Below are 13,008 nucleotides of genomic sequence, written 5' to 3'. Positions count from 1 at the left end.
GTAATGTTGCATTTGGTTTCTTTTCATGACTCTTTATGAAATACTACCTTCAATTCTCACTGAATGCACCAAAGTGCCTTTGGAACATAATGCTGAAATTCACAGGGGGGCACATAAAATGGAGCACATAATGGTAATTTTGGGGTGCACTTGGTAATAACCTGAAGGTTGCACTGATGGATTGAGTGTTTTATTAATGTTGTTATGGTAAACTTTTATTGCCATGTCCATTATGTAAATGATTGGCTGGAGGTTAAATGCCTTTGCTGCAGGCAGTCAGGTATCTTCCTCCACAACACAGCTCCACTTCTGCTCGTCATTCATAGCTTCCTTCTATAAATGGCATGTCAGGGCGGCATCAGACACAGAAAATACGACCACGAGGAATGAACAAATATATTTATTCAATGCTAGCTTATTAAATAAGATTCTATCTCTGTGAGCATCCATTTAAAATTAATCGTAATTTAAAAACATGTGTTTAGGTGAAAATTGAGATCATCGATCAAATTCACACTCGCTTTTCAGTAAGTACACTACTGGTCAAAAGTTTTAGAACAGTATCAGTATCCTCTGGTATAGTTGGTCAGGGCTTCATCCCACAGCAAGATAATGACCCAGAACTTTAGACCAAGCTACGCCAGAACTACCTCAGGATAAAAACAAGATGGAGAGCTTGAAAACATGGAGTGGGCCATGGCCCAGGCTCTAGACTTTAACCCCATGGAGCTGGTTTGTGATGAACTGGACAGAAGAGAGAAAGCAAAGCTCCCTACAGGTGACACACATTTCTGGGAACTTCTGCAACAAAATTGTAAAGAACTCTCTGAAAAAATTTCCATTTTAGAAAGAAAGAAGTGTGTTGACATGTGAAATTAGTCAAAGATGGTTACTGTGATGAGTCGAAAGTTTAGAATATATTTTTGGTTATGTATTGATTCTATGATTTTTTTTCTATGTTTTCATTTCAGAGTAAAACGAAACATTAATCTGCATACAGTTCAATATAAAAAGAAAGAAATATTGGAGTGTTCTAAAACTTTTGTCTGGTAGTGTACATTTTTCCATACTAATGAAAAACACGGTGATATTCCTTTAAGACTGTTATAACCGAGTACACACAAGCACACTGAATCAATGACACACACATACAGTAAGTGTGCAGTGCAGAGCTTACCGTGCTAATATCCTGAGAATCATAAGAAATGAACAGTACCAAAGCCTAGGTGCTCAGTTTGGCTTAATGACATACACGCTGTTATTCTTTGGTAATCTTTGCAAATTCCTAAAGTTGAATAATCAACTCATCAGTGAAATGTGTTCTAAAGAGGATTACAAATGAGGGCTTGTCTAAGCCTCGCCGGGAAAGGCGGGAACGCTGGCAAGAGCTGGGATGAGCTTCTCGTACACGCTGATGCCTTTGAGGAAAACCTGCTCATTCAGATACTCGTTGTGATCGTGCAGCAGGATTGGCGTTCGGTTCATCGGGGAAAAGCCGATGGCTGGGATACCCACCTAGATTTAGTGGACAAACAGAACTTAAGACACAGCAGCTGCTTTCCAAGAGTGATGTAAAATGTCATACAAATGAAAAGTTAATCACGGAATGAAAATTTTCTCATTGCTCCTCTTTGGCGTACTCAGCTGCTATACTCACCGCTCGGATAAAACGGCTATCTGTAGCCGCTGGAAAGATCTCCTTTTCCAAAGTCATGTTCCTACAGCAGAGATACTAACATGAGACTTGGCTAACAGGACACAACAGCAGTGTCTTCATGGTTGCGTCCCCCAAAAGTTACCTGAATAATCAATTCTAAAGCACGTCCTGACAATGCTACAGCACATGTTAGAGATGCATAAAAAACGGTCTTTTATATTTCCAGTGAAATACAAACTAAATGAAACACGCATGCAACGAGTCACTGTGGACGGAGCAGTTTCTTTCAAACACAAGGAATTGTGAGAGCTGTGTGAACATTAGCAGCTAATGTGTGAAGACTCACGGAGGGAATGAATTAAAAGGGTTGCATAAGCAGAAATAAAAGAGTACAAAACTCTTACTGACACACGATACAATGCACACACTTTATCCTTGGTCATGTAGTGCTGAGGCGTTGTTCCAACAGTATTCAGCAAGTTTAAATGCATGCACACACTGCGTACAGACATCACCGGTGTTGAATTACAGGCACAGATGTAGATGGAGCTCAAACAGAGGTGTAACTGTTCATGAATTAAAGCTTATACTTTATTTTCTTTATTTTATTGTAGCTGTTTCAAATAGAAATTTACTATACCGAGCTCATTTTAACATGCAGAAAAGGTGAAAACACATAGATGATGCGTTAGTCCACTCACATTGCCTTGCAGGCACCACTGAAGGCACTCCACCAAGGATCGTTTTCTTCTGTCGATGTCACATTTTGGTTCATGTGTTTCTGAAACAGACGGCGGCTAATTTAGTCCATTTAAAAAACAAGAGCAAGAACACACTCACAGCAGCTTCGTACCTGAGCGACAGCGCACTGACCTGAGCAAATTCATAGGTGACGTCTTCCCCTGCTTCCTTACACCACTGCTTGATCTGTCGTTCAAACTCCTGGTAGTAATGTATTGATGTGGAGTCAACATTGAGTCAAGGACGTCATCACTGCGTCTCACACGACTACAGCAGCCGATTACATGGACACTTAAAACATGCACATTACCACACCTGTAGGTTTACTGTGGGTGGTATTCTGAGGTCAAAGCTGACGTCCATTTCAGGTGGGATGACATTGTAGGACACGCCCCCTTTGACCATGGTCATATTCACAGTGGTGACATCTCCGAGTGTGAAACACTCACTGGTGTTCAGCCTTGAATACACAAACAAGGTTGTGATGAAAGAACTGAAATTAAACTATAAAATCCAAAGTAGAACAAGTAGTTTACTTGATATTGCAGCTTAATGCAACCTTTTTGGTTGTGACTATGTGGGACACAACTTTATTTCTTTTAAATAACTCAGGCCTGAATTCATATTTTACTAATATTTTCATTAAAAGTTTCCAGCAGATGTAATTATTGTTGTAGTAATTGTATGGAAAGAACAGGATGATGATTTAAAACTGGCATTTAAGTTAAAGTTTTATTTGTTAAGGGCAATAATGGTATCACCATATGGATTATTATAATCATAGTATTCATAATTAAGATAAATTAGCTCATAATTCATGTTCTTTCCTTTTGTTTTTGTCTTTTTGTCTATATTCACCTTGTCCCTTGCACACATATACAGTGCCTTCTTTCACACATACCACACACGAGCATGAGTAAGGTCTCCTATTTTTCTAGTACGAAGTTCTGTAACAAATCAGTTTATAAACTAAATTAGAACTCGTGAGGTCAGTTTGTAATCTCCTTGAAAGGTTCCTGGAAAGACCTGTGTAAACAAGGTGCTACAACAAACATCTGTAGTCTAAGAGTATTTCTTGAGCCGTTGTAAGTGTTAGGTATTGCTACGTGTAAACATCCGTTTAATGTCCAACACATGTTTAAACCAGAATAACGCCGTCCCCATTTCTAGAGTGCGACCTACACTCTACACTCTAAACGAGTTTGAGCACAGGTGGGAGATCATTGCCGCAACAGTGTCATCCATTAATCAGAGCTGCTTACATTCCTCAGCTCTGAACATGAATTAACCACTTTAACTGTACAGAGTTCATAAAAACAAGTTAGTAGTATTGGTCTTGGAGGCGCCAGCTATAAATGCACTATATTGCCCAAATTTCGCTCAACTGCCTTTACACGCGTAGGAATTTAAGTGTCATCCAATTCCTAATCCATAGGGTTTAATATGATGTCACCACCCTTTACAGCTACAACAGCTTCAACTCTTCTGGGAAGGCTTTCCACAAGGTTTAGGAGTGGGTTTTTGACCATTCTTCCAGAAGTACATTTGTGAGGTCGGACACTGATGTTGGCTGAGAAGGCCTGGCTCACAGCCTTCACCTAATTCATCCTAAAGCTGTTCTACTGGGTTGAGATCAGGACTCTGTGCAGGTTAGTCAAGTTCTTCCAACACTACCAAACTCTCTCATCCATGTCTTTATGGTCCTTGCTCTGTGCACTGATGCATAGTCATGTTGAAACAGGAAGGGGTTCATATCCAAACTGTTCCCACAAAGTTGGGAGCATGAAATTGTCCAAAATCTCTTGGTATGCTGAAGCACTCAGAGTTCCTTTGAGTGGAACTAAGGGACTAAGCCCAACTCCTGAAAAACAACCCTACACCATAATCCCCCCTCCACCAACTTCACACTTGCAGTCAGACAAGTACTGTTCTCCTGGCAACCACCAAACTCAAATTGGTCCATCAGACTGCCAGATGGAGGATTATGATTGGTCACTTCAGAGAACGCCTCCACTGCTCTAGAGTCCAGTGGTGGTGCTTTACAACACTGCATCCAACGCTTTGCATTGCACTTGGTGATGTATGGCTTGGATGCAGCTGCTCCGCCATGGAAACCCATTCAATGAAGCTCTCTACAGACTGTTCTTGAGTTAATCTGAAGACCACATGAAGTTTGGAGGTCTGTAGTGACTGACTCTGCAGAAACCTGGTGATCACTGTGCAGTATGGGCCTCAGCATCCACTGACTCTGCTCTGTCATTTTACGTGGCCACTTCTCTTCCTCTTTGTTATACTACCACTGACAGTTGACTGTGGAATATTTAGTACTGAGGAAATTTCACCACTGGACTTGTTGCTCAGGTGGTATCCTATCACAGTACCACTCCTGAAATCGACCCATTCTTTAACAAATGTTTGTAGAAGCAGTCTGTATGTCTAGGTGCTTCCTCTTATGCACCTGTAGCCATGGAAGTGATTTTTACACCTGAATTAACAGCTATTTGGATGGATGAATGAATACTTTTGGCAATTCAGTGTAGATCAGCAAGTTAATTAAACCCTTCCTGCGCAGTTAGAAAGTTTAACATTTACAGACTTTGTGAGCAGCTTCTAACATGCAATTTACTGTTGTACAAAGATATGCATCACAAACTCCAAAGCTAATAATAAAATCAGTGATTCCAGATAGAATATATGGCAATGTCTATCTCACCTTTGTCTCTCCTTCTCTCTAAAGTCCAGAAAGGAGTTTATAACTTGCCGCTGTCAACAAAGCAACAAGATAAGGGCTGTCAGTGACTAGTTCTATCAGTCGTTGTAACAACAGGTTTTCTTTCGGTAACATGACACAGACACTTACCAGCTTTTCAGCAGCTGTATTCTCCACAAACCGAGACCCATGACCTGGACTACCTGGGCAGTGGACCGTAATCCCTGAAAAGCAGAAGCCACCCTGCTTTATTCATCATCGACTTCATCACTCATCAGAGCTTTAAACTGAAATTTGGTGAAATGTGAAACAAGTACGAAGGCCTCATGTTCACTGTGTTTTACACTTACACCAGGGGTTCCTTTCTCCATAAAACACGGTGAACGCCTCGCCAGGATTTGCCAGACCTACACAAACCACAAAGCAAAATACTGTTAAAGAGAAGTATGCCAAGAGAAAGTATGTGGAGCAAAAGGACAGAAGTTATTTCATTCATGCATCTGGGTTTCTCCATTTTATTTTGGCTGTCAGACTTTAATAGGCTGGTGAGCACATAGTCTCTCAGACAGCAGATCAAATGGTCTCAGTCCAGAAGTTTACAATCTTTAAATCGGTTTTTGTGTAACTGACTGTGTAATCCTTCACAAAAAAGGATAATATACAATAAGGTTCACTGATTAAAAACAGAATATTATTCATAAAAATTATTTCAGACGAGCAAGTAAATTGCCACCGAATTGGAGCGTGCCTGGAAATCTTTGTTATGTCTCTCTCTCTTTTATGTGCAAACAGATGCACAAATGCTTGTAAATTATCTTCATGTTTTTAATGATATCATCCTGCCTCATTAGTCTGTATTTTACCCCCAAACCCACAGAAGTGATAATGTCTGATTAGAGATTTAAGGTGTGGGGTGGAAGCAAAGGATGCTACAACAACAGCATCACCTACCAAAATAAAAAAAGATTTTTCTAAACCATCACCTTATTGAGAAAGTTTCTTTGTAGTTAGTTTGCTTAGTTCCAGAGCACAGAGCACAAGCCTTGTTGCTATGGTTACCTGCAGATTAATCCTGTAGCTTGCGCAATTATTTAGTAGTTATTTTTAACCGGAACTGTTTGGTGATGTCTTTTATGAGGCAATTTTACTCTGAACATGATTTAAAACCAACATATGACCCTAGTTTTAACATAGGATTCAACAGAGGGACATAAATCCATTAACTTTTGAAATATATTGTCAGCAGTTATTTATTTACCTTCATCGAGAGCAAAGCCAATGTTTAATTTTTGAAACTCTGGGTGCGTCACAAATGTTTCCATTCCCTTGTGACCTCCGACTTCTTCATCTGAAAGAAAAAAAAAAACAACACACACACACACACATACATCTTTTATTAGTAAAGTCATATTATCACGTTTCAAACCTCTCATACCTGGCAACCAGCTTCAGCTGCCAACAACCCTTTAATCCACATCCACAGAGAGGAGTTTAATAATTACGGCCGGTTCGACCTCTGCTCAGGCTGAACCTTTGTGGAGAAACACTGACTGTAACGCAAAGTCAGCAAACTCTATGAAACACAGCTTGTTCTCCAAAAGCCTACTGGCACTGGCCTGTTCTTCCTATTTGCTGAATGGAGTGTTGTTTCAGTTCAATTTATGCAGACTTGAATCAAAGCCTTTGTGTGGTAAATAGACAAAACGGCACACGCGCCATCAGCCTCAGAAAACAATACAGACGGTCGCACGCGCATTGAGCGAGGCTTGTCTGAACGGAGAAGGTCTTGTGCTCTCTTTGCCAGTTTGTTCCTCTTCACCACCTACTGCTGTTTAATTACCAGCTAAGAAAGATTAAATGCCACACCACTGCACTTGGACAATGGCAACGCAACCGCTGACAGAGGTCTAATTTGTCACTTCTACTGAGGCCTGAACAACAAATTTAAGCACGCAATTCCTGCAGTGACGCAATCTCCATCTGCCACTGGCAGACAGTCGGTCTGAACTCTACTTCCACGACGGTCAACGTGCAATAACTGACTGGTGGAAACCAGTTAATGTGTTTTATACTAGTTTTATATGTTTTATTGCCATGTTAAGCACATTTTTATACTAACAACTACAGACTGTGGGTTCAGTGTTAAGTTTGTGATCATTCAGGTCACAACCGTAAGCTTGCTTCCTGCTCTGGAAGCAGGGGTGTAGTACGTGTCTCTCCCTCCTTGTTGGTAATAATATTTAGGTTGGTGGTATGTGTCTAAGTAATATCCGCATGCCAGGACTGAAAGGTTTCCCAGTAGAACACTGCATTCTAATGAGATTATCACTTCACTTGTCAGTAGTTTTAATGTTGTGGCTGAACGTTGTGTTTCTTCTAACCCTCTTTATTTTCCTATGTTCCCTCGTTAATTTGCTACGAAATAAATAACTTTGACACGTTTCATGTTTCCTCCTGCAGCTTGCTACCCAACCTTTTCACGGTCTTCCAGACTAATCGAACCACAGCTGTGACACCTTTACCTGGAACAAACATCAGATGAACAGTGCGCATCGGCTTCAGTCCCTCCGCCTTCAGTCTTCTGACCGCCTGGATGTACCTACGGAGAACAGAAGCAGACACAGCGGATACGTGACGGAATCAGGGACTGGAGTGTGGACTGACTGTATGCAGGTTGAGTGAGCGGGGTTTTAATAACAAGTGTGGATCACAACAACACTAGAGCACAAATCCTGTTTCATAAAACAAGTTATCAAGGCAGTTTATACCCACTGTATAGTTACACATTTCATGTCCTGTGTTCCTCGGGCATAAATGTTGCCCTCTGCATCTTTGAAAGCACTGAAAGCATCGTATTTCCAATGTTCCTGGAGAAGAGATTGATATCAAATCCGTTTTTTTCATGTCTATGAGAGGTAATAACAGGATTACAACGCCATAACCGGAGACAGGCGACATACCTGGAAAACGGGCACAACATCTGTGTGGGAATTCAGTAGGACGGATTTTAACGTGGGCTTCGTCCCTTCCCACGTCATGATCGACACGACTCTGCCTGGGCAAATCTAACCAGAGACGGACAGGAAGAGTTTTTGGCAATGTGTGCCAGGTCCTTGTCAACAACTACTGTCTACATGGATTATATTACCTCAATCTTTTTCATGGGTAGCCGAAGCTCCTCTGCTATTCTGTCCAGGAATCTTAGAGCAGCATCTATAAATGAATAAACAGATAGCAGAACAGTCTGTTTAAAAATTAATGGATGAGAATGAATTCTTTGTCATGACTCCTGCTGCTGTTAGTTGTGTTGGAGCATTTGGATTTTGCTAACATCATAGAAAACCAAGACAGAAAATGGAAGCTTGCACTTATCACTTCTGCATTTTTCCAATTTTAGGTAAGAATGAGGAGCCAACCATGGCAGGAAAGTAGCCTAAAAGTTTGAGGCAGTCCCTCCCAGATGCACGGTCTTTTACAAGTCGTTCATGTTATACTCCTAAACTGAGGGTGCGAGCTAAAAATTAGCCTTAACGAGGGACACAACTTTTTACTACACAGGATCCAAAACGATCCAAAAGCTCTGATCTGTGAGTTGGGAAGTGGAACTGCTGAGTCGGCCACAACCTTTAATGTGTAACTGATGCAGATAAGACCTGAACTTTGATAAAAGATAGAATATAAAGTTAGGTCATTCATGCAGGTAAATCACAGCTAGCTTACTTCCAGTGCATTTTGTCAAATACACTTACTTGCCAGTTCATTAGGTACACTAGTAAATACAAATGCTGACAAATACATAACATTGGCCATCATGTGACAAATCAATGTTCTGCTGAGACACTTTTGGACTTGGCATTCATGTGGATGTTAGTACCACCCACCCCATAGCAATGGCCAGGAGGAGGCAGCCTGACACACACACACACACACACACACACACACACACACACACACACAAACAAACATGAAGAACAGCACAAGGTGTTGACCTGGACTCCAAATTCACCAGATCCCCAAACTGATCAAGTATCTCTGAGATGATCCACAGAGGCCCATCCCCTCAACTCATAGGACCCAAAGACCCCACTAACAACATCCTGTCACCAGACACCACAGGACACCCTCAGAAGATCCATGTCCATTCTCTGACGGGTCACAACTGTTTTGGAGACACAAAGGAGACTACACAACATTAGGAAGGTGGTCATAATGTTATGCCTGACTGGTGTGTACCTCCGTTAAGGTGTTTCTGACTGCGTTGTGCTTCTGGTGGATGCTTGTTGTGGTTATAATGTTATGCATGATCGGTGTGCGCTCCTTCGCCAAAACATTAAGTCCACCATGAAAACCAGAGAATTAAATCTGAGCTTCAGGACAGTTATAGAGTTAGTTTGTGTTGAAACAGCATAAGAAAGGTGGTAATTAAACTTCTGGAGGATGCAGCCTGGTGGAGCTGTGCTCAATCAAACAAGTTCACGTTATTTAGTCTCATGCAGTAAAATGGGGCCGTCAAAATAATAGAAACATACGACACACTAAAATGACAGGGTCCTGTAACGTGTCCAGGTGATGTGGGTTCATGTGTGGTACAGTGATAGAGGAATCTCACCGTAGTCGGGCTCAGGGTGGACAGTTCTGAGACGCAGGTAGTCTCTGAAGAGACTCACAGAGGGGTCCTCTCCCTCAGGGTAGCTCTGTCCCCCTCCAACACCTGGACCGTCTTTGTCAGGCAGCATGGTGTGGTCTTGTGTCTGTCCTGGGGACATTACGGACGATATGGTTAAGAGTGAAGCACAGAAACATTTAATCGCCGAGTCTTTGCTCTGGATCCGGTTAAAGCTGGAACCAGTTCACTACCTGCTGCGGAGGAAACGCACCGATTAACCGAGGCTAGCTGGTGTTAAACTGCGACTAACCGAGGCTGGAGGCAGCCAGGTCACATTACAGGACGCCATATAAGCTGTATTCATGTATAACACCATCGCCGATTAGTTGTTGTGACAGTACTCACCCTGTGCTCCTGCTCAGTGAAGTGTGGCTGCAGCTTGCTTCACTGTGTCAGCTGACTGCTGAGTCCTGTCTACGCCCCTTCAAAATAAAAGCCCTGTCGCGGGATGAATTTGCATTTTTTCCCATAATAATATAACGTTATAGAAAATAACCACAATCTTTCACTTGCCACTGTTAGATAGTATCAGCTCTGTGGCAACTTCGTGTTTGTAGGACTTTTGTAAGACAAGTAGGACTTGGCAACGACTTGACTAATTTTGTAAGAATTCTTATTCTTGACTCTGCTATGATAAACTGGCATCCCAAACACTACAAAAACTGAAATCTAAATAAGTTTAAATCAGTGCAAAAAAATGCTTTTTTTAACTACCAAGAGGATTCTTCTTCTACTTCTCACACAGTTTCTGTATGAGAGTATTTAACTGGCTTTGTGTTCAGAGGCGATTCTAGGGTCAGAATCAAAAATCAGAAAAAAAGTACTCATCTCCAGGGGCAAGAAGGAGGGCAAAGAGCAAGAAATAAACAAATGTGAGTGGGAAAAAGCAGCATATTGTGTGCAAAGTCAGGCCTGCTGCCAATAACAAAAGTTGAGATGAAGAGCAATAAATATGATGGTTTCTTTTTTAAAGCTGTATTGGATCAGTTCAGTCCACATTCATACGATGCCGATAACAATAGTTTCAACCACACAAGTGTCCTATAAGCTCAAGGAGCCCAACTCAACTGTCGGAAAAGGTAATTGTTATTGTTTTTATCTAATAATGTCAGTACTTCTATAAAAGTGACTTTATTACTTTTAATATAATTTTATTACTTCATGCCAAATGTGAGAAAAATAAAAGATTATATGTTTCTTTTACTTTTTGGCAACTCCACTTTAGTCAGTGGGCTGGACTAAATAACAGGAACACTTCATCATACTGTTTTTCTTGATCTACTTATGCTGTGACAGTTAAAGCTACAGTTATGCTTAAGACATCAAATTCCACAATAACTTTTAATAGTTTTAAAGTTTGCAAAGAGCGGCCACAGGAGTGCTGTTAGTTGTCTCTTCTGTGACACACTTTGTGGCATAGAGTGTCATAGAATAGTCTGACGCCATCATAAGTGGACCTCTTAGTATGTTTCTGTATTAGTGCAAAGTTTCTGCTTATTCAGGCCTCTCAACACAGGAGTCAGTACTGCTGAGAAAACAAAATAAAGTGCAACTTAAGCTTTCTAACAGCCAGCATCAGCTGTGCATGAGCACTTTCACACTTTATCTCCTGCTTAATATAGTAATTATGTATGGAAACATTAAAAAAGCTAAGGTAAATACATATGCTTTCCCACACTTCACTTAAATACAGCAAGTTATTAATCATAGGAGAAAAGATGAAACTTTCTCACACGACTTTTTGAACAAAGACAAATGAAGCACTGTGATCCTGCAGAAAAATAATGTCCAGAGAGCAAGTCTTGTAAATAGCATCTGTTCAGTTCCCAACACATCAAGTAGAACATACCAAACACCCATTTTTTGTTTTTATTTTAAGCAATGCACACATCTTTAAGTTTTCTTTTGCATGATTGTCCAAACTTATTGCAAATATATTACACTGAACTTTATCAGCACTATATACAAACGTGTTTTCTTTTACTTTTAAGTCATTTTTATATGATCCATACTCTTTTATACACTTTTTTTTATTACAACATGTATCAGTTCTGTTTGTTGAGAACAGTACATGCTTGTGGGAAGCTGGAATGGTTACCAGATCTTAGAATACAAGTCTGTCAAATGTGAAACTCAGTAAAAGCTCTTAAATACAAGTAACCGCTTGTATATTTGCAGTTACCTACATGTCACCTAACAAATGGTAACACAAACACAGTTCATGTTTGTACATGCAATGAGGGGCACGTGATGGAACACATGGAACAAAATTCACCAAGTTACACGTCTGACGCTATTTGTTTTACAACAAGCAGAACTAGTCACGATGACACAGAAAAAAATAACACATTCATTCAACAGCAACATCTGAAGTAAAGTACTATTAACTTTCTTTTCAAACCAAGCCTTCTTCCTGTGACCTGTCTTCACACTAAATTTAAGCTTTTCAACAGCCAACAGTAGTTGTGCACGAGCTCTTCTCTCTTACTCAGCTGTAATCTCATCTTCACCCTGCACAAAACTCAGGACGAGTGTTGCCTTTTCATCTTATTCTTGGCTTCCTTTTTTCCCCCCTATTGTCTACTGCCTCTAAACGTCTCACTTCAGCTTGCTGAGGAACTCGATCAGTCCTTGGTGAAATTCTCTGGGTTTGTCCATGTAGCAAGCGTGGCGAGCTCCTTCTAACTTCAGCACAGAGTGATGTGGAAGCTGTATGAGGTTCTTGTGGGACTGGGCCCCCAGGTTTGTGTCGAGGGCTCCGTACACGATTAGAGTTGGTGTCTGAAAAGTACAGAGGCGAGAAGTCAGAGAGGGAGACTGCAAAATGTAACACGTATCCACGCCAATGTCAACATAAAGTGTGAAGGTGCCCACAACGTTTTGATGAACTGTGGGTTAAAATTTACTGTAACTGGAGAAATCACTGCATAACAATGTAATAATACTGACAGCACCACAACTGTGGCAATAAAGGGTACATGCATCATTAGAAGATGCCTAAAGTGAGATAAAGTACATTTGGCTTTTGATTGAACGTTTTAATAGACATTAGATATTTGACTACTTAAGTTAATACTTAGCAGTGTAATTTATGTAGCATCACACATCGTTAATGGTACAATTCTGTCTGTTTTTACATATTATAACTAATCTCACTCACCTTAATATTTTGGTATTGCTGTGGGGAGTAACTCCTGGTACCAACTGGTGCTATGGGAATAAAGCCGTGTAGCT

The 13,008-nt window shown here is 40.8% G+C and overlaps 2 protein-coding genes across 4 annotated transcripts in view; both read right to left on the bottom strand.

Moving 5' to 3' along the window:
• Positions 1–384: 384 nt before the first annotated feature.
• Positions 385–10,179, bottom strand: LOC125007271 (aminoacylase-1-like). Of its 3 annotated transcripts, none has more exons than XM_047583979.1 (15): positions 10,120–10,179; positions 9,718–9,864; positions 8,257–8,321; positions 8,069–8,173; positions 7,881–7,975; positions 7,631–7,707; positions 6,367–6,456; positions 5,459–5,515; positions 5,259–5,332; positions 5,112–5,161; positions 2,714–2,858; positions 2,531–2,599; positions 2,359–2,438; positions 1,658–1,718; positions 385–1,515 (listed from the first exon to the last, which is right to left on the bottom strand). In XM_047583979.1, exons 2-15 carry the CDS (start codon positions 9,842–9,844, stop codon positions 1,351–1,353), a joined length of 1,260 nt encoding a protein of 419 aa, XP_047439935.1. In that variant the 5' UTR covers positions 9,845–9,864; positions 10,120–10,179; the 3' UTR covers positions 385–1,350. The 3 variants fall into 3 exon arrangements, with proteins under 3 accessions (XP_047439935.1, XP_047439936.1, XP_047439937.1); XM_047583980.1 differs by lacking the exon at positions 10,120–10,179 and adding an exon at positions 9,966–10,094; XM_047583981.1 differs by lacking the exon at positions 10,120–10,179 and adding an exon at positions 9,986–10,087.
• Positions 10,180–11,629: 1,450 nt separating this feature from the next.
• Positions 11,630–13,008, bottom strand: part of abhd14a (abhydrolase domain containing 14A) — a 5,012-nt gene continuing 3,633 nt past the window's right edge. Inside the window, exons 4-5 of the mRNA XM_047583147.1 lie at positions 12,935–13,008; positions 11,630–12,555 (exon numbers count right to left, since the gene is read on the bottom strand). The exon at positions 12,935–13,008 is cut by the window's right edge and continues 162 nt beyond it. Of these exons, the coding sequence (XP_047439103.1) occupies positions 12,373–12,555; positions 12,935–13,008 (257 nt within the window). The 3' untranslated portion in view covers positions 11,630–12,372. The remainder of the gene's footprint in view (positions 12,556–12,934) is intronic.

The sequence above is a fragment of the Mugil cephalus genome, chromosome 4 (genome assembly GCF_022458985.1).
Source record: "Mugil cephalus isolate CIBA_MC_2020 chromosome 4, CIBA_Mcephalus_1.1, whole genome shotgun sequence".
NCBI classification, from domain to species: Eukaryota; Metazoa; Chordata; class Actinopteri; order Mugiliformes; family Mugilidae; genus Mugil; species Mugil cephalus.
Note: the sequence above shows the minus strand (reverse complement) of the source record. Positions and strands in the feature narration are given on the sequence as shown.

Bases quoted from the DNA above. Each gene is read 5' to 3' on its own strand.
- LOC125007271 (XM_047583979.1), bottom strand. From the start codon at position 9,844: ATGCTGCCTGACAAAGACGGTCCAGGTGTTGGAGGGGGACAGAGCTAC. The intron at 2,439-2,530 runs GTCAGTGCGCTG...CGTCTGTTTCAG, and splicing joins TCACCTATGAATTTGCTCAG to AAACACATGAACCAAAATGT. The intron at 1,719-2,358 runs GTGAGTGGACTA...TCTCTGCTGTAG, and splicing joins AGTGGTGCCTGCAAGGCAAT to GAACATGACTTTGGAAAAGG.